The sequence below is a fragment of the Podarcis tiliguerta genome (assembly GCF_965153285.1).
Source record: "Podarcis tiliguerta genome assembly, chromosome: 14".
NCBI classification, from domain to species: Eukaryota; Metazoa; Chordata; class Lepidosauria; order Squamata; family Lacertidae; genus Podarcis; species Podarcis tiliguerta.
This window is the reverse complement of record NC_139547.1, coordinates 3,543,065-3,568,212: the sequence shown is the minus strand read 5'-3', so window position 1 is coordinate 3,568,212 and position 25,148 is coordinate 3,543,065. Positions and strand designations below refer to the sequence as shown.

At 39.4% G+C, this 25,148-nt stretch overlaps 2 protein-coding genes across 10 annotated transcripts in view; both read left to right on the top strand.

Annotated features, from left to right (window-relative positions):
* The window catches only part of RORA (RAR related orphan receptor A), a 360,107-nt gene extending 346,636 nt beyond the window's left edge, over positions 1 to 13,471 (top strand). For 5 of the 6 annotated variants that reach the window (XM_083412802.1, XM_083412804.1, XM_083412805.1 and 2 more), the window contains one exon: positions 4 to 13,471. In XM_083412802.1, the coding sequence (XP_083268928.1) occupies positions 4 to 168 (165 nt within the window). In that variant the 3' untranslated portion in view covers positions 169 to 13,471. The remainder of the gene's footprint in view (positions 1 to 3) is intronic. The other variant, XR_014504798.1, reaches the window with a different exon arrangement.
* A 3,301-nt stretch (positions 13,472 to 16,772) lies between these two features.
* Positions 16,773 to 25,148, top strand: part of ICE2 (interactor of little elongation complex ELL subunit 2) — a 34,054-nt gene continuing 25,678 nt past the window's right edge. The window contains exons 1-4 of one of the 4 annotated variants that reach the window (XR_014504790.1): positions 16,773 to 16,918; positions 20,616 to 20,720; positions 22,646 to 22,913; positions 24,637 to 24,756. Coding sequence is in view for 3 of the 4 variants with exons in the window: in XM_083412738.1 (XP_083268864.1) it covers positions 16,890 to 16,918; positions 20,616 to 20,720; positions 22,646 to 22,913; positions 24,637 to 24,756 (522 nt within the window). In the remaining variant the exon portion in view is untranslated. Of the gene's footprint in view, positions 16,919 to 17,059; positions 17,323 to 20,615; positions 20,721 to 22,645; positions 22,914 to 24,636; positions 24,757 to 25,148 lie in introns of those variants that run through there. The other 3 variants (XM_083412738.1, XM_083412739.1, XM_083412740.1) reach the window with 3 other exon arrangements.

Sequence of the window (25,148 nt, the reverse complement as noted above, 5' to 3'; positions counted from 1 at the left end):
CAGCTAATATGCAAAGTGTCTACTTTAAGAGCACTGTGCGGGCGACATACAGAAAAGCTTATGGCGTTTAGAGCAATATACCCAGACATTGTGCGACTTCATTTTCCTCCATTGTACAAGGAGTTGTTCACTTCAGAATTTGAGCCAGCAATGCAAATGGATGGGTAAACGTATCACCTAAGCACTTCTAGAATGTCTGAAGTACAAACTTTGAAAGAGAAAAGGAAAAAAAGATAATAGAAACCAAGACACTTTATATGGTCCTGCATAGACCTAGGGAGCCAACACACTGCACATCTTCTGGCGAATGGGGTCAGGCAGAAAAAATGGGGGAAATGACACAAAAGTTGAACTTGTTTTTCTCACGCAAATGATTTCCATGATCCCTACCGATATGGACCCTTTTTTTGTCTTGACTTCTGTCTTTGACCTGTTTATGCAGAATGAGGGTACTAAAAAATCAGGAGGTTTCCTTTTCCTTGAAACTCACTGCCCACAGACTTTCACAGAACGGCGTTTTGTTAGTAAGAACAGAATCTCCAGCTAGAAACCAGCGACTGGTGTGCATTGCAGAGGCTTCAGCATCAGTTTGCACAACTTGCTCATTGTTTCATGAAGGACGATTTGATTGCCAGTAGGCGGAATGGCATGAAAAGGGTCCATAGCAATAGTGACAATAGCATTATAATCTATTACAGGGTAAATGGGCACGAAGTCTATATATAGCAAAAGAGATATTGTTTATAATATTGTTTTAATTAATATAAAATGTAGTTACTGGTATAGCTTTTATTGTTGAATTGATAAGGCACTTTCATTTTGCACCTTTTTCTTTTAAATTATATGCTAGCGTGTTCATTGTTGTGCTGCATGTGCACCAGAACTTCAAGTTTAACTGTGGGAGGTTTGGAAGGTATAGGGACACTGCAAGGTGTTTATGCTGCTGTTTTTCCACATTTACTTTTGAAGAGAGGCCGGTCATATCATGAAATACCTTCAGTGATTTTGTGTAATGGGACGAGGGGGGGAGGGGGGAAGACAAGTTTCTAAACTGCTAGTTTTAGCTTGTGTTTTTAAAAGACAATTTAATATATAAACAAAACAATCCCTGTTCTTAAAGAGATTGCTGACATAGGGATAGAGAAAATCTATATTTAATCACTTTAAAGGTGCTACTGAAAAATTAGCTCATTTTAAAGTCAGCCGATTCCTTAGGTGACTAAATATGGACTCAGAAAACCAAATTTAGATACATATCTTTTGGAAATATTGGTCCTAATACTTTTGTTTACATTTAGAGTGTGTGTGAGAGTGAGTGTGTGTGTGTGTTTGTCCGTGTGTCCCCAGCAAGTGCATGTGCACCATTAGTCATCTGTTGAGACAGATAGGGTACAATCCATCACGAAGTTCTTTTGTGTAGTCCTGATTGAAATGAATGGGAGATTTCCAAATTGTAATAGTGTTTCCTGGTGAATTGTCTCCCTTGACTTAAATCCAGCGTACAGTTAAGAGTGCCCAAATCTCTTTAATATTTAAGACTGAATAACTGTTTGCTGGATTGTGGCACTGTTGTTTATTTTATTTAGTAAAAGAGGGTTTACATGTGGCTACTTACTCCATAAACTAAACAGTGTAATTTAAGCGGGTCCCCACACCTAGAGAAAAAGGCCTAAAGCTTGATTTCAACTGAGTGCTGCACTTTTTAGCCACAGAGGAATGCTCAATAAGCTGTCCAGGATGGCCAATTATGTGAATAGTGGATTATGAAATAAAATGAAGTATCTGACTCTAAAGAAATTAATTTAGGAATAGCCCTTTCAATCTTCTCTTATTTTCCCACCTTCCAAGGAATAAAACAGGCCCACATACATTAAACTGGCAATAAAATTGCCACCAATAAGGCACACCATATTGATTGGGCCCAGTTTAACTACAAACAGCAAAAACCCTCATTTCACTGGCGTAGTTAAAATGGATGCCAACCACGTGGCTGCTATGTTACACAGATGGCTTTCCACACAGAAAAATCTCAGCACAGTTTGCTTTCCTGGTAGCAAATGGATCATAAACCATGACTTTGAATTAGGCCACATCCTACCACAATGCATACACGTGATACTGAATTTTCCAAGTGTTGTTTCAAACGTGGTTTCCAGTATAAGTGAATCACACACTTTTTGAGATATCTTGTTTTGTTACTGAAGAGAAAATAAAAAGGACATACATAGGGCTAGGGAGTGCTTCTCTCCACCCGATTTCTCTGGAGCATACTGGGGCTTCATTCAAAATGTAGCAGTTACATACAAACCTAAACATTTTAGAACCTGAGTTCTAATTTGAGTCATTATTTTAGGAATTATTTACATACCATCTGGAGTATTTTATTCAACCTTAAACAGTCTTAGGTCATTGTGTTTTTGGGACGAATCCTAAATCCTACTCAGCTAAAGGTGGCAACTGTGCTATTTTTTATCTGTTGACAAGTCAAGAACTCGGTTATTCCAAAGTACACTTCTAACCCTGATTCCACCAACACCCTTGATTGAGAAAATGTATCAAAGAGTAAAAGATTCTTCTCAGGATAACTTGTAAAGCAAGGGAGTTCTTCAAACTACACCTAACTTATTCAAATGACTCTTTGTAAAATAAATTTTATAATATAGCAATTTTTAGCATCCTGATGATTTAAATTTAAAGCATACAGACTGATGTAATCTTCTTGTCTCAGTGCCTGAAAGTTTTCATCAAAAGACCAACCATCCAGCTGTCTAGACATGGATTTTTCAGGCTCCTAAAGAAAATCTCAAAAAATATTTTTTTTGCCATATATTGGATATTATGATTATTTAAGTATTTTTTTTATTTCAAAATGACCTCTTGCAAGGTATGAAAAATTTTATTTACTTGTTGGAGTATACATGCATTCTAGCATACAGTGTAGTAGTAATTCACATGTAAAAGGTAATACAAAATTCCTGTTAAGGAAGGTGCATGAGGGGCTATGCAGTTGGACCTGTTTGTTTTGAGCCCTAAAGTCTTCATTCAGTGTAGTATAAAGAGCTGAAAATTCTCATCTTTGAGGGTTCCCACATGCCCAGTGCAAACTGTAAGATTAAATTTTCTATAGGCATTAGAACTGTAAAGCCGGTTCAGTCAGACAGGAAACAAACTTATAGCTGCAGAATCTTTCATCTCTATCACTCCCAGGGCAGCTGGCAGTTTGTTAGCATCTAGGGAAATCAAGGCCTAATTAGTTCTGAAAGGATCTAATGTGCAAACAAAAGTGAACATGCAAACATTTTAGGACCATGTTGGGCTTGCAGACAGGAGCTACTCATGCAAACATGTTAGTAATATATACCAGCAGTTCTATGTAAGAAGTTACACACATGGCTGCCTTCATGTATGTACCTCCCATCTGTGAGCAGAGCAGCAGATCTCTATGCTCCTGAGCCACTTAGGTTGGGAATGTAGAAATGGGAAATTCAAATGCAGTCCTCTTGCCATTTACCCTTTCTAGTGACCACAGATACAGTGGTACCTCGGTTTAAGAACAGTCCGGTTTAAGAATGATTTGGTTTACAAACACCGCAAAACCAGAATAGTGTCTTGGTTTGAGAACTTTACCTCAGTCTACAAACGGAATCCGAACAGTTGAAGGGCACCAGCAGCGGGAGGCCTCATTAGGGAAAGCGCGCCTTGGTTTAAGAACGGACTTCCAGAATGGATTAAGTTCTTAACCGAGGTACCACTGTACTTTGTAAGAAGGCATCTACGATACAGTTTCATCAAACACAGGAAAAGCTATGGCTGGCTCAGATATGTTCTTGGCGCTCTGCACATATAGAAGCTCACCCATTCCTTTCTATAAGCAATCCTCTAATGCATGCCAAGAGATAGCAAACAGATTCCCAGAAAAGCCTGAGAAACCCCTGATCACAATAAACTTTAATTGCATCCAGTGAATGGAATTTTGAAAGCATCCCAATATTCAGTTTTCCTCTACCCCAGTACAGGGGAGCTGTTTCTAAAGAATGAAAATCCTGCTAGCTACATGGACAGAATTTTGCCATCATAAGTTTTGTTTATTTTATTGGAGTAACTGGTAGTAAATGTTAATTCTGGTCTTTTTATAGATGCAGTCCAAGCTTAAATCCAGGCTGTTTAGCAAATGAGGGATTTTTTAATGTGACCTCCCTCAAATGCTAATTTAGTTTTAAAGTTCAGCTAAATTAAAACTCCAGTATCTACCAGCCAGCGCCTGTTTAAGGCCAGCCATTTACTAGAGACAAAACGTATAAAGTTGATTCAAATGAAAAATGAACAGTATTCACTTCTGGCAGTAAAAGGGTTAGTTATATTTTGGTATTTCGTATTGACTCTCAGTCACGGCCTCTGTTATTCTTAGTAAATATTTTACATTTATCTGCTCACACAAAATATATTCAGATATTGAATTGGTCCTTACTTGTAGGCAATGCCATATCATTCCCAATCTTATCCCTAAAAGCAGACACCAGGTTCACTCCTGTCTTGAAAGCCAAGCACCTTAGGTCTACACATTAGACACACCGTTATCACTTATAGCTTTTTCCAAAATCCATTAATTGGTGCATAAACTAGCCCATGTTTTCTTCATCTCAGTTAACAGCAAATTATGCTTTGAAAAAAGGTAAAATGGTGGGAACTGTTGCTGATGCCTTTTTAAGAGAGGACATGCCGAAGAACTCAAGCTGTAGCTGAAAGTACCGGTATGTAGATGCCAGCATCAGAGCAGGGGCAAAACCTATCTGGGAAAAGAAGCTGAGAATAAGGACTAAAATCAGAATATGACGGGGTAGTTTCTTCCATTAGAAAACTTGCAGGCTGTGGACTAAATTCAAATGTATAGTGTGGGAATCTTTTGGGACTGTACTATATAATTTGATGAAGTTATATAAAATGGCTACAGGTATTAGAATCAATCACTCCAGAAAGCGGTTAAGTTAAAAATTGTCTTGGATTTTCATTTTCTATCCCATTTTGCTGGACATCTGGTACAGTTGGAATATTTCAAGATAGAATTTATTTCTAAAATAAGATATGTAGTCTTAGACCACGGTTATATACTTTTGTGTCTCTAGGATTTTCATACTGTTTTGAAATGGCACGATGCGAGATACTGTTTTAAGTTTAGTTGTTCTTTTCTGGAGCTTTTAGACCATCACCATCATCATATGGCTATCAAGGTATGAATGTGTGTACCACTGTATGTGTGTGGTTGCTTCTGGCCATTAAGTGTCCATAGAATAAAGAAAATGTGTTGAAGATATTTAAGTCAAAAATAGAAGGTGGAAAAAATATTCTATATAAAGCCTTGTCTGGACCACTTAGAGAGACTTCTATTTTTTTAACCCTTCTATAAATATTTGATGGCACTTGAAATATTCCTGCAATAAAATGTGATTTGTGTAAAGATTAACAAACAAAAAGATTTTGTAATGTGAAACAATGAAAGAAAGCAATGTAATTTTTCAGAAAAAGAAAAAGAAAAAACAAACAAACCAACTTTGTATTATTTTTGTTGATGGAATTTGTCTACTTGTCTTTGGAAAAGATTTTATTTCATTGAATGTGCCATAGTAGAGATGTGGGTTGTGGTTTTTTGTTTTTAAGTTTTAGATGACAGGAAAGCTATTTGTGTTACCGACATTCCATAATGTGTGAGGACATAGCATAATATTTTTTTTCTTAATATATATATATATATATTAGTAAGCTTCAGTCATCGTTGCTTTTTTGCACATGTACTTCACTCCTCTATAGTGCAATATGTACATAGAGCACTTGCGGGTTTAAACCTTGACCCCTCAGGGAAAAAATACATATTTGTTGTACATAATTTTTTTTTTTTTTTTGCCTTCTTCTTCTTTTTTTTGCTAAGGAATGTCGATTGAATCACTTGTTGTTGTCAAGGGGCAGCCAGATAATAATCCTAACGCCACTGCCAAAAAACATTGATCATGTAATCATCCATGCCCTGCCATTCACAATGAAAAATTCTGACAGTTCTTTGTGCAAATTGGGGAACAAAAGGGGTATATAAGCACCTTATGATTGACTTAACTGTGAATGACAATCCATCTTGTTATCAATAATAGATGCCCTACCGTTTAGAAGTTGGGGTGAAAAAGTCTGAAACAAATGTGCTCAGGGATCTTGTAGAACTCTTCAACAGAGTGGCCAGTACTTCTGGGACAAATTGCTTTTCGAAAGTTTCATACTATCCCTCCATTGCACAACTGAACTGGGCAGAGACATTTTTTATCCAAGTGAATTTCAGTTGTTTGGGTTTCCAGACCCTATACTGCTCAACTCTTTTAAGGATTGGCACAAGATAATAATAATTCCAGTGCTCTGAGTATTTTGTTTAATGTATTAGAGAAGTGAGCTTGTTTTGGCCCGTGAAACAAAATACTTTAATTTTATTTCAGCTAGCCACTGTTCATAATGTTTTAATCATAGACTCTTCAATACTTCTCTATGTCATCTTGGGACCAACTACATGTTATGCTTACTGTGAAAAACCTTTGATTTTTGTTAATTAAATTACAGGCACGCTGAAGTGCATAAATTCAAACATAAATGTATCACATGGTGACAGGAGGTTTATGGGAATTGCCCCTCCTGCATGGCAAGGGGCTGGTGCCAAAGGGATTCTCCACCCATTGAAACTCATAGCCATATGGGAGGGGCAGTTTCTATTCTGATCAAAGCTGGGGAAGAGAAGAAGTAAACCTCTTTTCACTATGTGTTATGATAGGAATCCTGCATTCCTCTGCATCTGTAATTTAAGTAAAAAAAAACATTGCTGCATATTACACAATAAGCATAGCATGTATCTTGGCGTGTGGCTCTGGCCAACACGGAGGCTTCTGGGGCAGAATTTTAGACAACGCTGAAGAAGCTGGCAATACACTAGTTTATTTTCCAAAGCAAATGTGCTGTATATTTTCTAAATTTCTATAATGAAAAAACATTGGGTGCCAATACACTTTTAGACACAATGAAGCTAAATTTGTATTTTTATGTAAAGTGCATTGTCAGTATTTTGCAATACAGAATTAATCCTCAGTGTTAAACTCCTGTTTAATGTAAGTTTATGTTATCCTAAAAACTATTGTTATAAGCTGCTGTTTTAATGAGAGCCGTGCAATTCAAAATAAACTGAATAATATTCTGCCCAGAACAGGTTATTAAACTCCCCCGCTGTTGGTGAATGTGCTTTACTTTAACAAAATAAAACCAAAATTGGAAGGGAGGGTAAGCTGCATGATAACAATCCCCATATAATTCAGTAATTAATATAAATATGTAGAAGGTAGTGCTGCCACTGTGCCAAACCATAGAGCAGAGTATTTAAAATGTTCTAAAAGGCCCTAATAGGAGTGTGGAAGGAAGGCTGCAGTTCTAAACCCAGGTCTTTGCTTCTGGGGGGATATAGGATCTACTGGTCTCCACTGGTCACTACTGCCAACATCAGCCAATGGAGGGCTCCAAAATGGAACATTTAGTGGGTGGAGCAGAGCTGGGCTGGCCAAAGTTTTGTTCACTCCTAAGCTGGTCCAATGAAGAGCCCAATTAAGGCCACTGCTGTGCCAGTCTGGTCCTGCTGCAGCAGAAAAGGTAGCCATTACTAGTCCCGCCCACATTCTGTTCCGGCTGGCATGAGCTCTGCCACTCCATTCTGCCATGCTGCTCCCCAACCAGAGTTGGAATTGCTCTGCTAAGCTTTCCTTGATCTGTGAAGTTTGTGCCTCTTTCCATGTTTATTAAAAGCAGAAGAAGCAGTAAAGGAAACAGAAGTTAAGTAAGAATTTAAGACTCACTCTCTTTAACAGTCAGGCCAAAGAGAAATTGATTTCATCATCTCAGCTAAGTGGTTGAATGCCCTTCTCCAACTGCAACACCCCCACTTTGTTTAATTTATGTATCATGTGTTCTACTCATGCTTTCTTTCCTAACTGCCACAACATTGCAATCCATTTTTATTTTTTTACAGAAGTAACCACCGTTAAGTATATATAAAGCATCCATTGCATGTTCTGTTGTGCTTACATCCTGGTTCTCTTCTAAGACTAAAAAGTGGTTGTTTGTTGAAAGTGTTTTTTTCCCTTTCTGATCTATTAGCAGCTTAATCCTTCAAAATGAGACAGCTTTGTAAGAGGTACTCAGATATTTTCAAAGGAGTGAGCCTGTTTGTTAAGTGTAAAGGGTGATCAGAAAATTACAGGGTGAAATATGTACATCTAGAAGAGATTATAATCCTATAAAGCTGAACTAATTAGAAAGCATATCTAATTTTTATTTTTATATTTGTTCCTAAGTGTCTGTTCTGTGTGCGCAATTTATGTAGCTTGGGAAATATTAATGGATCAGTGCCAATACAAAATTGTATGCTTTTTCTGGTTATGTGATTATCCAGATTTTGAGTGTCCAGTAAGAGACACATGATTGCCATGTGATCATTCTGGGCAAAGCTGAGTGCAAAGTATTCTTGATGCAGTTTTAAGGCAATAATTTTGGAAAGATTTCAATTCAACCATGAGCTCTAATAAAAGATTCCCAAATATATGTAAATATGGATAAGTATTGACATCATAATTGTTTCCTGCCACCTCTTTCCTTGGAGATAAAACTACAGAGTTAACGCCAAAGCTGGCTCCTTGTAAGTGGGTGTCCAAGGCAACCATTTGTGGATGGTTTTCAATTCCCAGATGATTGCCTTAGACACTATAAACTTGAAGAATTGATGTAAAATATTTGGATAATCTGTTACTTTGTTTGACTAATCATTTACTTGGAGGTCTTCACACAATCATTTTTATCAAGTCAAACAAAATTAATAATCAAACTCTATCTGTGCATTTACAGGGCCACACTATTTAGAAGTCAGATGTCTTATGACTTAAAAGTATTTTTAAAAATAATCCAAACGTTAATACAATGTGAATAAATTTAAATTTTGTGGCATTTACATTTCTTCAATTTAATATTTCTGGTAAAGTGGTGATTAGGAATCAAACCAAAGCCTTATACAATCAACCAATTAACTACTAATGGATTAATGATATTACAAATAAAGATTTGAGAACATATTTTCACATGCCAATTCTGGTTCAATTGTATCGTGATAATTCACTACTATACTGCGAATTCTTAGAGGAATGTGCAGGTGTCACATTTAAAATTTGTCATGTTGAAACTAGTTTGTTTGTCTACTTTTCTAACTATTTGGATATATAGAGATCTAGGAATAAAGGAAGATGTTGTTTTACATTGCTTTATGTATATAAATGTGTTAATTAGATTTTCACATTTATTGGTAGCAGGGCATAACAGTTCCTCTTCAGAGCAATAAATAAACTTAATCCAAATATAAAATTTTAGCTCCTGTGCATTGAAGCATTGTGAATCTGAAAGCCAAGAATCATTATGTCATTCAATTTTTATTTTTTTACTGCTGTGGCATTCACTTTATCTTTACTGTTCATCCCGTTGCCGCTTAAGAATACTTCTTTTAAAAGGGGGGAAAGAATTGAGCACATAGAATGCTTTATGCTACATCATTATTTTGTGCATGTGTTTACTTTGCACACTTGAACTTTCCCATACTCCTTAGAAAGTTTTGCTGAAGATGCATAAATGTACAGGACCCTGCAATCTGTTTCCTATTCTCGTATTGAAATGCAGAAAATTCATAAGCAATATAGTGAATTTTATTTCACAAACCACAGAGGTACTGTATATATATTTTCCTAACTCCAAAATTTTCTATTTTGACTCAACAAATTTGTAAAAAAAAGCCCCAGTGGTAACTCTTTTGACTATTAGGACATTAACTGGCTGCTTCTTTATATGTAATTGTATTGTCTGCCTGCTCCTTTTTCGGAGATGTGTTTTTGTATGGATGTTTGAGCCAAATGGGAGGCTTCAAGCTATGATGTATTTTCCCAGTTTAAATATATTTAACATATGACAAACCCCAGACAAGGCTTTTAATAATGTAAGAAGAACTGCAGTGTTAGGTGGTTTATTTGCAAACTTTTCTCAGTGCTATCCATTTTATGGCACCTTTAACAATATACTTGTTTCCAAAGTACAAAATAAAGGTTAAAAAAAAACTTCTAGCCATAACTGAATGTTGAGCAATAAAAACAATGACTTTTTGTGCATAGATTTAAAAGAAATACAAATTTTAGACATCTGCATGTAAATGCAAATATCTTGTTTACTGCTTTCTTAAACTTGATCAACCAACTCCTTGTTTTACTACTAATTTAAGGACTTGTAATGGCCTGTACACATTTTCTCTTGCTCTAATTCTTATGTCATCTTTGTCTCAGCTTCTGAGTCATACTCTTCAATGTTGTTCTGCTCACCTTTTGTATGGTTATAACTATTTTGCTTTCATTCTCTATAGATAAAATATACTACTTTAAAAGCCTATGCGGTGCAAATATTTATCTGTTTATCAAATACCACATTACGCTGTATAATATCTGTTTTACTATATACTCTATTTTAGAAATAGCTGTTTAGAACTAGAGTGTGCTATTTTTGTGTTTTTCTGATGTGTGGTGCTAGATAAGTTAATTTTATGAACAAATCTCCCTTTCCCGTTTTACTCCTAGGCAATACCACATTTGGGTCTTGTACTATTTCACTGAATATCTATGTGTGCATGTGTATATACCTTATATACATTTACACACATGCCCAATCAAGTACCTGTATCAGAGTACCTAGACTGGGGACATGTTCTCTCTGAATATATAGTATCATTCTATAAAGTTCTCTCTAGCATATTTAATCAGGAAAAAATTAACTCCTCAGTAATGATATTTGATATCCTACGCTGATTCTTCTTTCTCTCATCTACTTTGCAACCGCAACACACTTTTGGTTATCCTATGGCACTGTAGTTCTGAAACCAAGAATGCCAAGGAGAGCCCAGTGGTTTCAGAGAAACTACATTTATCTTTAATGTGTAAAGTACTAATGTGTAAAGTCCTTTCCCCCCCACAGAACATTCTAAATTCTTCAGTGGTGCAATTCAGCATCCCTGCAATTAAATGGGGAGGGCTACCATAGGGGTACAGTTATATTCTATTGGGAGGGGGAGAAGTGGAGCCCCCAGGAGAATTCATGTGAAAAGATGGTTCTGTCTTGATTCAAGGACTTGGGAGAGAAAAGTACAAATTAGAGTAACACTAGGTGCAATCCACAACAATGAACCCTATGTCTGGGTTCAGACACTTGATGGGCCCAATAATATTACACCTGGGACTGCCAGAAGGCATTGATTGTATGAACTGGTGCATATAAATGGGTCATATATGTTGCCACGGCTGTGTATTACAACAGCTGTGTATATATGCCTCTATATCAATGATGGATTTAATACAATTACTGACTCCATGTTAGCCCACTCGTGACCCCCCTACACTCCCACAAGCAGTTGTGCAGGGATTGACAACTGCCTGAACAAGAATCAATATTACCAAGGAGTATACAAAAAACTCTAGCTACTACTGTGTACCAGTAGTTATTATCAAAGAAGGTAAAATAAAACGTGTCATTTCACTGGAAAAAGTAAAATAAGCTTGACATTTCAATAAGGTTAGAATGTCTATATTTCCAATTCTGTGTTGCCCTCGATTGCGCCAGTACAACAGTTAGCATAGCTACACTGTGTTATGTTCTCTTGGCTGCCCCAGCTTTTGTGGATTATTTTAACCTCACAACACTACAAGCATGGGCCAATGGATTGCCAATGGAAATGTGGCCTATGATGCCGCAGGCTGGTTCTGCAATCCTGGGCTTCCACTGCACACTTGGATGCCAACACATCTAAGGGCTGGCCCATCCTTGCCTATAATTATCAGTATATGCAATAAAGAATTTCCACAATGTGCAGTAATACCATTAATACAAGAAAACAAACACACAGCCAAAAGAGGTTTGGTCTCAGTTTTTAAAGCTTGAGAAACTTAAGCAATGGTCATACTAATGGTGCAATCAGATGCACATTTGCTTGGGAATGTGTATTTCTCTGTTGACTAGAAATTTGCTATAAATTAAGAAAATTATAGCCAAAGAGTAAACTGGAATATGCACGTGTGGTTCCCAATGGCACCACAAATTGCACAGCCTAATTCTGAGCAGAATTTGGCACCATAAAGTACTGCAACAGTAGAATAGTAACTTTTAAAAAAGTGCTTAATAATCAGACTCTTTCAGCTAGAATTCAAGTCCTGTTATTCATTACCAGTATCATCTTTTGCAAAAACCTAATGGATATCAAATATCTAAAATGGGGAACAACTGACCTTTAAAGTATTTATTACAACTCTTTTCTGTACTATTACTGAAGCTATAAGATCTTTAGTAAAAAAAAATAATTGAGAAATCTAAGAAGCTGTTTGTTTACCGCACTTTTTAATAGAGGATAGTTAATATTAAAGCCACACGTCCTGGTTCCATGCACTGCTTCTGTATTTTGATTTAGCAAACAACCCATTATTCTGGAAATAAATACAAATGTATTTATCGGCACCCTGGCTATATTTTAATGAATAGAAATTTTAAATACAAACATTTTCAGGATAATTGATTTGATTTTTTTTAAAGAAAAGCTACAGTCTTCTTTAAAAATGCAAGTCCATGATTATTTTCTAGTCCCTTATTGATACAATTCACCTCTTAAACAGAGAATCTCCTGATTTGTCTAATATAAGTGTCACATACTTTATACCAGTAATGTTTTCCCTAATTGTTTGGGCTTCATTGTTTTATAAATTATGCAAGTTTGTGTGAGTAATGTTTCTTGTGTAATTAAATGTCTGAAGAATAAAAATAAATGCTGATTATAAATATGTATTGGTTTGAGGATTAAGCACATAAACATCACCAACCTCACTGAGTAACACACTCAGTCTTCTGTAAATAACTACAAATTATCATGAATCTGTACTGTACATGCAAAAATGTGTTGTCTTATGTGTACAGTATGTACAAATTCATTTTCTAGCTATGATAAAAGCATAAGCCATTGAGAGGAATATTAAAAGTAATACTGTAATAAAACTTCACTAATTATATCTTCCCCGTTATCACCAACTTTTTCACTTCTATCAGATCTTCTTTAGAGCTCACTCTTACACTTGTCAGCTTAGACTCAAGTTTATTTTATTCTGATATTGAACAAAGTATTTTGACTCATTTTGTAAATACAAATGTAAAAATAAGAGATTTAATGTTGTCTTTTAAATACTCTTGATTTTCATTCTAATATGAATGTTGTTATATTGTACTTAGAACTTGTACCTTTAATATTACATTACCTTTATTAAGTGCATTGAACACATCAATTTTAGATGTGCTTTATGTACTGTTCTCCTGTAATAAAACTTCAGCTTCTAATGGAAAACTTGGTCACATTCATTTTTCACTTCAAGTGCATTAAGTGTTACTGGTCTGTGGTGAGTGGTCCCTGCCCTCAGGGTTAGGATCTAAAAGACAGGAGCAGTAATCCCTAAACAGTGTGCAGGCCAGGGTGCCCCAAGAAAACTGCTTAGATTAGAAAACAGGCACCTACCAACAAGAGGCTGCTTGCTTTGTCTTTGCTTCACTGATTTGGCCTTGCCTTCCTTCCAGTCAGTCTGTCTACTGTTTTTGTTGTTGTTTAGTCGTGTCTGACTCTTCGTGACCCCATGGACCAGAGCACGCCAGGCATTCCTGTCTTCCACTGCCTCTTACAGTTTGGTCAAATTCATGTTGGTAGCTTTGAGAACGCTGTCCAACCATCTCGTCCTCTGTCGTCCCCTTTTTTAAACTACATATTAACTACATATTTAAAAAACTACAGACAATTACAAGAAAAACAGCATGGCACCAGCCCCTTTCATTGAAAGTTGTCAGTTCTCAAAAGCCTGCTGAAAAAAAAACTGGACTGTACAGTCATACCTCGGGTAACAGACACTTCAGGTTGCGCGTTTTCAGGTTGCGCACCACCCTGAACCCAGAAGTACCGGAATGCGTTACATCCAGGTTTCAGCGCTCGTGCATGTGCAGAAGCACTAAATTGCACTTTGCGCATGTGCAGAAGCGCCAAATCGCAACCCGTGCATGTGCAGACACGGCGCTGTGGGTTGCGAACACTACGGGTTGCGAACATGCCTCCTGCACAGATCATGTTCGCAACCTGAGAATCCACTGTACAAAGGACTCTATGATCTGAAAGTAGAGACAATGTATGTACTTTTGTAATCCAAGAAAATTTTTAATAAAAACCTTTTTTTAAAAAAAGGTTTTCACCTGCTGGTGGAAGGACAAGGTGGGACACAGTTTAGCTTCTCTAGGGAGGGAGTTCCAAAGAAGGATACAATGGTCAGTAGTATCGAAAGCCGCTGAGAAGTCCAGCAGAACCAACAGGGACACACTCCCCTTGTCCAGTTCCCCGTGAAAGTCATCCACCTCGTTCACAGATCCCGAAGATGAGTAGGTCCATCTTTGAGCCCTATAAAAGAAATAACATACAATGATGTGATTTGATCCAGCTGCGCTGAACTTTCCTGAGGATTCTTTAGGGATCCTTCTACTCCCTTTCTCCTGCGATCCCCTCCCCTTCTTTGTATTGCCTCTTACTAAAGGAACATTTTCATAAGGCTTAGTGGCATTCACTTAATACAGTACCATTCCAAATCCTTTGTGTTCTGTACAAAATTAGTTATAGATCACCTGTATTAATAGAATATGAATTCAGATATAAAGGGAAACATATTTATGTCATACTTTACTACAGTGGTACCTCGGGATAAGTACTTAATTCGTTCCGGAGGTTCGTTCTTAACCTGAAACTGTTCTTAACCTGAAGCACCACTTTAGCTAATGGGGCCTCGCGCCACTGGAGCACAATTTCCGTTCTCATCCTGAAGCAAAGTTCTTAACCCGAGGTACTATTTCTCGGTTAGCGGAGTCTGTAACCTGAAGCGTATGTAACCCGAGGTACCACTGTACATACACTTCACTTTCAAAATATTAAGGGTTGTAGTCAATGTTAGTCCCACTCAACATTAATTTCAATGGGTCTGCTCTGAGCCAGACTATATACCTCCCAACATTTCTCCAATGAAAATAGGGATGTTGTGTTCATTTTTTTAAAAAAATCATTCGAGAAATGTTGGTTATGGAATTATTTTTATTATTATTATTATTATTATTACACCCCACACATTTGACTGGGTTGCCCCAGCCCCTCAGGGCAGATTCAAACATATATAAAACATTAAACATTAAAAAAAACTTCCCTATAGAGTGTTGCCTTCAGGTGGCTCAGGGGTTGGATAATTCCCTAACTGCCAACACTTCTACAATGAAAATAGGGACGTTCTAAGGAAAAGCAGGACATTCCAGGATCAAAACAGAAACTTGGATGGCTTCTGTAAATCCGGGACTATCCCTGAAAAATAGGGACACTTGGTGGGTCCGGGACTAACATTGACTAAAACCCAATGAAAGTTCTTTGCTCTTTAGCTGAGTTTTGCTCTTCTGAAGAGACTACAACGGTACAGCCCACAAGTGTAGCAGTTTATCAATATTTATATTAAACATGAATACAGTAGTTAGCTATCAGATTAATAATGTTTTTAAGGAGAACTTTGTAAACTGACAGATTAACCAGCTTTTTGCACTTAGGTCATAGAACTGTAGAGTTGGAAGGGACCCCGAGGGTCATCTAGTCCAACCCCCTGCAACACAGGAATCTCTCGCCCCACATGGGGTTCAAGCCCACAACCCTGAGATTCAGAGTCTCCTGCTCTACTGACTGAGCTGTCATTTGTATACAGCCTCTTCGTTCCCCTTTGTGTAAAGAAACAGAGCAGAAAGACAATTATAGTTTCCTGTTATGACATCCAAATTTGGAAATCGTGGTTAAATATTTCCAAACAGCCATGCTATTTCACCAAATGTATGGGTCGTATAATGTGATGTTCTTATGATTATATTAGTGCTTTGTTATTAGTGCCTCGTGGTGCAGTATATAGAAATTTAAGAAATAAACGTAAATTTAAAAAGAGGAATAAATGAAACAAATGATATTTTTATAATCACTTCACATATTCAGACACCAAGCCCTAGTCTTTTCATTTTTTTAATTTTCTACGACTTTCGATGTACTTTGCCAACTTTTTGCCACATAATTTACATTAGTGGCCATTTTCAAATGTTTATTATTGTAGAGTGTGTGCCCAGGATAAAGGGCAATCTATTATCATTATTGCATAAAGATAAAGTGTTTTTAAATTAATACAGTTTCCACAAATATTTAGTAAACGTTCTAAAATATCTTACATTAACATACAATATTTACTTTAGTTTTTCACCTGTTTCGCTAGCACTGGCGTTATTCCACAGCGGGGGTTTTTATTTTTAATACGTATTGGAGTTTCCAGCATAAAAGCTGGGGGAGGGCAGTAAAGCCCACCGGGAAAAGGTTGAAGATAAAGAGATACTGTACTAAGGAAGCCGAGCTCCTCTTGAAGCGTTTATTTCCCCTCCCCCTTTATATGAAGTATAAAAATGACGAAAAGGCTGAGAGAAACTCGCTTGCCCACACCCAAAATGGATCCTAAGCTCCTTCTACGTCTCGCACTCCGGTTGGCTGATTCGCTACCACGTGAATGCCTCGCGGGGAGATCGGCCGCGCTGGTTGGGTAATACCGCGAAGCAGGGGCGGTTCCTAGCGATGCTCACCGAGGCTCTACTGTGGGAATGCGGTCGCCTCTTTCCGGCCTTGCTGCCCTCTCCAGCTGCAGGCCGGGCGAAGCGGCCGCCGAAGGCGCGAGATGGCGGCGAGCGGGAACCTCCTCGCCTGGTGAGTGCGCGGCTTGGGTCTCCCTCCCTCCTTTTCCCTCCTCGGTCAGGCGCCGCCGTCCACATTCGGAGCCGAAGGGAAGAGGGCGGGGGACCCTCATTTCCTGCAGTCGTTCGCCACGCTGTGGGACGCAGTCAGGGAAGAGCATCTCTGAGCGTGTGCAGAGTGCTCTTCTCCTCTCAGCGTTGAGGAAGCAGAGCCCGCTCTTCCAAGCGGGTGGGACATTTAGCCTGAAAGTCCCTCTGTCTGTGTTCCCTTTAAAACATTTTAGCAACAGCCTTCCTTTGCAGGTTTACCTGGAAGTCAGTCCTGCTGCCTTCATGGAGGGCTTAACTCCCAGATAGGTTTGTAGGCAGCCATACCCTCACAGGCACTATCCTACCTGCAGTGAATTAGACATCCAGGTATGCACCCTCAGGGTGTTCTTCTGTGCCCCATATTTAAGTAAATACATTAGTGTAGCTATTTACAGCGATGATGGGGGCGCGCTTTTCAGTGGTGGCCCCGCTTGGGCCACCTGCAGCAGGTATCGCCAACCTTTTCAGACCCAGCACTCGCTTGGGACCCAAACATGTTTCTGGGGACCCATTTCTTAATCTTTTCCCATAGATTTGCACAGTGGTAGTGCTGCTGCTGCTGCAGCCCACCATGGATCAATCCGTGACTCACTGTGGGACGACCCACCAGTCCTGTATGGATCTCCCCATTGAAGCTTTCCTGATGCTGACCATTAACAGCCTATTTTTGGCCTCTTTCTGCCCCCAGGCATTTGGTTGCGTTTTAGAGGTGTAATGGTTACAGTGTTGGACTAGGACCTGGGAGACCAGGGTTCAAATCCCCACTCAGCCATGAAGCTCTCTGGGTGGCCCTGGAGTCAGTCACTGCCTCTTAGCCTAACCCGCCTCACAGGATTACTGAGGGGGTTAAACGAGGAGGGGGAGAACCAGCTAGGCCACCCTGAGCTGCTTGTTGGAAAAGGGGGATATAAATGTGAGAAATAGCAATAATAACAAAAAGAACTAGGAGGGGGAGAAAACTGCATTTAAATATAGCATGGTTATTACAGAGTCACAGTATAAGAACGTAAGAAGCACCTGCCTGGCAGCTGGGTGACCCATCTAGGCTACATTCGAGCCGTGCCTTTAAAGCACGATGGGACCTCTTTAAACAGTCATGGCTTCCCCCAAAGAATTCTGGGAGCTGTAGTTTGTTAAGGGTTCTGAAAGTTGTTTGGAAGCCCATATTTCCCTTATAGAGTTAAAATTCTCTGAGTTGTATTGGCACAGTAATAAGCTCTCATTCCCCTTAACAAGCTACAGCTCCCAGAATTCTTTGGGGGAAACTGCGACCTTTGTGCTTTAAACATACAGTGGTACCTCGGGTTACAGATGCTGCAGGTTACAGACTCCGCTAACCCAGAAATAGTACCTCTGGTTAAGAACTTTGCTTCAGGATGAGAACAGAAATAGTGCAGCGGCGGCAGCAGGAGGCCCCATTAACTAAAGTGGTCTTCAGCTTAAGAACAGTTTCAGGTTAAGAACGGACCTCCAAATGAATTAAGTACGTAACCAGAGGTACCACTGTATAGTGAATGTCACCCTGGTCTCACAATCTAGGATCACAATGGCCGGCCAGTTGCCTATTATGGGAAATTCTCAAGAAGGAGAGGTGAGAACAACGGCCCCCGCCTTCCCTGCTTTTGCTCCCCATGAACTTTTATACCTCCTCCATTAGTAGATGCAAACCAGCCATCATAGCTATTGTGGTGTTCTGTCTATTTCTATGGATAGCCTCCCCAATTCCATGTAGTTATAATTACAGTAAGGGACGCGGGTGGCGCTGTGGGTTAAACTACAGAGCCTAGGACTTGCTGACCAGAAGGGTTGGCGGTTCGAATCCCCATGACGGGGTGAGCTCCCATTGCTTGGTCCCAGCTCCTGCCAACCTAGCAGTTTGAAAGCATGTCAAAGTGCAAGTAGATAAATAGGTACCACTCAGGTGGGAAGGTAAACGGTGTTTCCGTGCGCTGCTCTGGTTTGCCAGAAGCGGCTTAGTCATGCTGGCCACATGACCCGGAAGCTGCACGCCGGCCCCCTCGGCCAATAAAGCGAGATGAGCGCCGCAACCCCAGAGTCGTCCGTGACTGGACCTAATGGTCAGGGGTCCCTTTACCTTTTATAATTACAATGGACCCTCTGGATACAAACGTAATTTGTTCTGGGGGTCCGTATGTCTGTGTCTAGAGTCTGCATCTAGAGGCGCCGCTTCTGCGCACACACGCAGCACGATAGAGCACCCATGCGCACAGAGCGCTTATGTGCATGCACGCATGGCGAAACTAATGAAGTATACACTTCTGGGTTGGCTGCATTCGCAACCCAAAAGTTACATTACCCAAAGGTAACGTAACCCGAGGGTCCACTGTATCTCAATTAGGAAATTATACGTGCTGATCTCCCATAATAATGATATAAATAATATCATAAAATATACTCAGCATATAGAATTGCTGCCTTCCAGTGCAGTTCTGTGTAAGCTCAAGTTACTCAGAAGGTTTAAGGTGGCTTACAACATGAAAAAACCATAATTACAAACAAATAACAAAAGTAGTCATAAACAATAAAGCATTGCAAAGTACACAACTAAATTAAACAATTACCATAGAAATCATAATAAGAGCTAAAATAAAGATGCAAAAAATATCAAAAACAGCAACAACCCTGCCCCCCACAAAACCCTCTAAGCCAGGGGTAGTCAACCCTTTTATACCTTCTGCCCACTAATGCATCTTTATTGATGGTAAAATTTCCTTACCGCCCACCAGTGCTCGATGGAAGGAGGATTTAGTTTGTGCCGTAGAACCCCCTACCGCCCACCTAGAATCCTGAAATGCACCCACTAGTGGGTGTAGGGACCAGGTTGACAACCCCTGCTCTAAGCAATACCCCAATCCAAGAATCTGTTCAGCAGCCTCAGCTTTTGTAGCTGGAGTCAGTCAGAGACCTGACCTCACAGGCCAGGTGGAAAAAGATCTGCAACACAAGGAGAAGTGTTCAAGGTGGTCTCTCAGTGATTCTCATTTGTTGTGATAGAAATATTTTTGAATGCATTTTAAACCATTTATATTGTGCAAGCTGTAAAACAAACCATCCCCAGTTTTAAATAAATGGTTTTGTTATTGGTTGGCAAATCAGTAGAGTCAAGAGAGGAACTAAGATGAAAAAATTAATGTTTGGGAAAGTATTCATTCATTCATATAAGCAGGTACAGTTATTATGCAAGTTTTCCCTCTTCCGATTCATGAGATACACTTAGAATTATGCCATTGCCTTTTATACCACTGGATTTCAGTTTCTAAGCAATTTCCATGGTTAGTCTGTTGCAGCAAATTTGCCACAATACTGTTAAAATTTGCAGAATATTTAGCCCACTTTCCATCACCGTTGTCCTCAATTAGAGTACTTAATCCAAAGAAGTTAGGAATAGACACAATAACATCATGAGACCTGGTTATGACTTAATAACTGATGGATAGTGATTTGTGCTTAAACTATGATTTCCCAGCATTTAAAAACCATGTTTCTAGTACCCAAGTAGCGTGCAAGATAAAAGTTAACTGATCTCCATCTAGTCAATGTTAAGTTCATTTTATTGTTGTTATTAATTCATTATTCTGTCTTTTCTTACACAAAACCAGGGATATTCCACCTAAAAATGGTCACGATGTGTATTTCTCGCGAGATATTTATGAAAAATACTCATTGACTCCAACTCTCTCTGAGCTACTGTTACTACCAAAAAGGTACCAGTATACCTTTTTTTTCTAACTTTGGTTTGGAAGGCAACAAGCATTCTAGGAAAGAACACATAGGTTTATTTTATTTTATTTTTTATATTGTGCAATAATTTGAATAATAAAATTGTGTGTGTGTGTTTGAAAAAACAGTTAAATTATATATCATCTAGCACATCACATTGCACTTGCTACAACAGGCAGAAAAATATTTAAGTGATCTGCCAAGACTCTCATCCATTTTCAAGTGTCCAGGCGTGCAAAAGGGTGGTGAGTTTGGGAACCACTGCATTAGGACTTATTTTCAAATAAGCATACGTGATTGCAGCTTCACATTACATTCAATGCATGTTAACTCAGAAGTTCATTCCACTGGGTCCCCATGTTATTAATTAGTTGCTTTTCAGGGAAAAGCCTGTACAAAGCAGCAGGGAGAGAGAGGATTTCCTTTGGAAAGGGAATGATAGCAAGAATCCTGAACCTGGGACCTAACTTGTGAAGAGAAAATGGGACCAGTATCTCCCCCTTCGTCTCAGGAGTTAACTTGGGGAGCGGGAAGAGAGAGAGAGAGCGCGCTTTCCTTAACTGCATCTAAGGGAGGCTGTGGTTGTGGCTTCAACAGTTTAGGACAGAACTTGGGGAGGAGGAGTAAGTGAGGAGTATGTAGTTGCTAGAACATATAAACAGATAGTCACCCCCATGAATACAGGAAGGTGGCTCTATCTGTATTCCATGATGCCACCATTAAGGACATGGAGAGACAAAGGCTGCTGATGGAAGAACAGTGCTCCCAAGAATGTGTGGATTCGCACCTGAGATGCATCCCTTCTCTCCTCATAGAAGCTGTGATCTGAGGAAGAAGGGAGTCTGCTGACAAAAGGGTCAGTCTAAATAAAGAACAGGCTGGCGATGTAGGTGAAAGGGGGCTGTCGAAGTGATTTAGGCTTGCATTCTGCTGAAGGCTTTGACAGCAGCACGCCGTGAAATAATCCTGATGGGCTGCCGTCCCACTCCTCGTCAAATGTAGCTAATTTAAGCTGCTAGAATCGCTTGACATTCCTACATCAGGCACATCTGAGTCAGCATCTTGTTGGTGTAGCAGCTTAATTAAATTTGCCAGTTCGTGCCACAAGGATGGACATGTTCTCTCATTCTGAGAGACAGCTGTGTAGTATTATTAAGAGCTGTAGACATGATACTGTTGAGACATTTTCCTGGTGTGTAAATCAAGTCTTTCTTTTTCACTAGATCAGCAGTTAACACTCAGTTTAGTTAATCCAAAATGTGCTTATTACTGAGCATGCTTATATGTTAAATAATTAAGAGGTAAGCCAGCCATCACCCATTATAGTGTTTTGAGTATCATCCGTATAATTGATAGCACCGTTTGAGGACCTATGTGCTGTGGGGTAGCATTTATATAACATAAACTGGCCTGGATCCAAAGTGCCATAAATCAAATTTCATGAGCCCAAGGGGCCTTTATGTTTGTTTTTCTCATAGAACCACTCCGTATGCCGTCTGACATATTACTTATACAGCTGAGAAGGGGGGAGGGGGGATACTTGAAAAATAGTCAAAAAATGAGCTCACATGAGCCTCTTACTTACAATGAAAGAACACAGTGGGACTTGTTTCTGAGTAAACATATGCAGGATTTCACTTAAGTCATTTCTTGGATCTTGGCCATTGACCAAGCTGGTGGTGTTTCTTCAAAGTAGTCATTCGGGTTTCACTTGTTTTTAATATTTTTTGGGGGAAAGAGATAAACGTGATGGTTTGACCAAACTAGTTATGAATTTTTGTTAGAAAGTTGGGTATTAAAAATGTTGCAGTAGCAATATGAATTATGCTCCATGTTGGATGAGAATTAAGGCTGTTGGTCTTGTTGGCTTTTGCCTACATTTTTAAAAAATTGTCTGTATTTGTTTCAGGCACACAGAAGGCAATGCAGGCATATCAAAAGATGTATCAAAAGAAAACAAGTCTTCTAGTGGGCAACCCGCGGCAAAACCAGCTGAAGTGGCATTCCAATCTGCAGCAGAAATTGCATCTTTTCAAGAGCCTAGAGTCCCCTATCCTTACTTTTCTAGTTTGACAGAGAAACAACAGAGGAGATACTTATTTCTATTGTCTGCATACTTAAATGCTGATCCCAGCCTGATCGATCCATCTGAGCAGAAAGATCATTTACAATATCTGGTAAGGGTTCCGTCTCTATTTCCCATAATAGTGACATGATTTGCTAATAAGATGAACAAGTGTTCCTAGGTAGCCTTTCATGGAAACAGGAGTGTTGTGTCTGATTGAAGTACAGGCACATGAAGCCTACTGTGTGTAGTTCTATAAACTTAGGAAGCTGCCTTGTTCTTATGGTGCAATACTCTCCCTGGCAGTAGCTCTCTCCAAGTTCTTCTCCACACATCCTTTTTCACTGGAGCTGCTAGGGATATACCTCTACCTACTAGGTGCAAAAGGGACGCGGGTGACGCTGTGGTTTAAACCACAGAGCCTAGGACTTGCTGATCGGAAGCTTGGTGGTTCGAATCCCTGCGACGGAGTGATCTCCTGTTGCTCGGTCCCTGCTCCTGCCAACCTAGCAGTTTGAAAGCACGTCCAAGTGCAAGTAGATCAATAGGTACCGCTCCGGCGGGAAGGTAAACGGCGTTTCCGTGCACTGCTCTGGTTTCACCAGAAGCGGCTTAGTTATGCTGGCCACATGACCTGGAAGCTGTACGCCGGCTCCCTCGGCTAATAAAGCAAGATGAGCGTGCAGCCACGACTGGACCTAACGGTCAGGGGTCCCTTTACCTTTACCTTACTAGGTGCAAAATGTTTGTTCTCCAGCCAAGCTATGGCTGCTTCATGAAAAGTTTTGTGTAAAGTAGTTTTCCCCACCCCACTGAGAATTGCAAAGGAAGAAGAGGTTGCAGTAGCTTGGCGACTCATGAATCCTGATAGATGATGAAAATCACCAAATCCACATTCGTGGAGCAGCAGGTGCATTTCAGGTGGCCTTGGGGAAGGGCTATAGCTCAGTGGCAGAGTGTGTGTGTTGCATGCAAAAGATCCCACATTCAGTCCCTGGCATCTCCACTTCACCTCTGTCAGAGGCAGTATGCTTCTGAGTACCAGTTCTCTGGGGAGAGCGTTGTTGCCCCGGGGTCCTGCTTCAGAGCTTCCTCTGTTCCACTTTTGATTTTTTTGCCCCTTAGAATCAGGTGACATACAAATTTTATTAAATATGCAAAACTCTGAACTATGCCTGTGTATGTGGCTGCCATGGAGCTGGCAGGAGAAGTGCACATGCAGTCCACTGTTGACTCTTTTTGCCATCTGAATTTGTGCAAGGCACTTTCAAAACAAGGCAGAGGATGGGAGCTGGAAAGAAAGCTGGATGGGAGGAAGAGAAATGAAGGACGCAGCAGCCAAGTTTGATTGGAGGTTGGTGTGGAATGTTGTGCTGAGTGACAGCAGAGCAGTAAAGGAAAGAAGAGGGAAAGGGATAGAAAAAACTACCAGGAATGAGGAAGAGAGAGCCAGAAAGAGAATGAAAGGTGAGGAAAGATAACAGATAAGGGGAAGCAAGGGGCTGTGTGGAGCAGACAAAGGATTTAGTGCAACATTTTGGTTGTATCTAGTGCTTTTCTTCTAGAAAAAATGGTGCCAGTACTTCATATGCTTGAGTACCCCCAGAAAAAAGCATTGGTTGTATCTCTGTTGTGTGTGTACTTCTTGTAAACTCAGTCTAGACTACAACACAGCCTTGCCTCTTGGTCTTGTTATCCTATTAAAGCCCAAGTAAATGTGTCTCTTTCAACACATTAGGATTGTGAATAATAGCTACTATCTATATATATCTACATCTATCTATAAATGTAAAAAATAAAGATGCTATATTATGTAGGTTCTGTTTGTTTTTTAGCAAATGAAAGAATTTGTAAGCAAAGAAGTTGGCGAGTTCTTGAAGTTTGCTCAAAATGCTGCCAGAAGTTGCTCTAAAGATTATAATAACATCTCAGAGGAGGCCTTGCTTTACACCAAGGTAATAGCTGTAAAAGGTTGCTTTGCTGCTTTCTGACCTTTAAAAACATAGTTTGAAAACTAGATAGGAAACGAGGTTTTATTAGCTGAGAGACGCTATGTGTAAGATGTTTAAATATATATATTCTGAGGGAACACATACCCTAATTTCAAAACAGCAACAAATATTTAAGTTGTATATATCTGCCAGTAATAAATGCAATAGAAGCAACTTGCATCTTATGCAGAGGTTATGTTTCAGGGATAGCATGTATATGCAAAAATATATTTACCATACTTTTCCGTGTATAATACTAGGGGTTTTTTTACTCTAAAATAATGTTCAAAAGTGTGACTCGTCTTATATATGGATAGTGGATTGGGCGGGAGGGGGCGTGATTGGCTGCAGCCGCG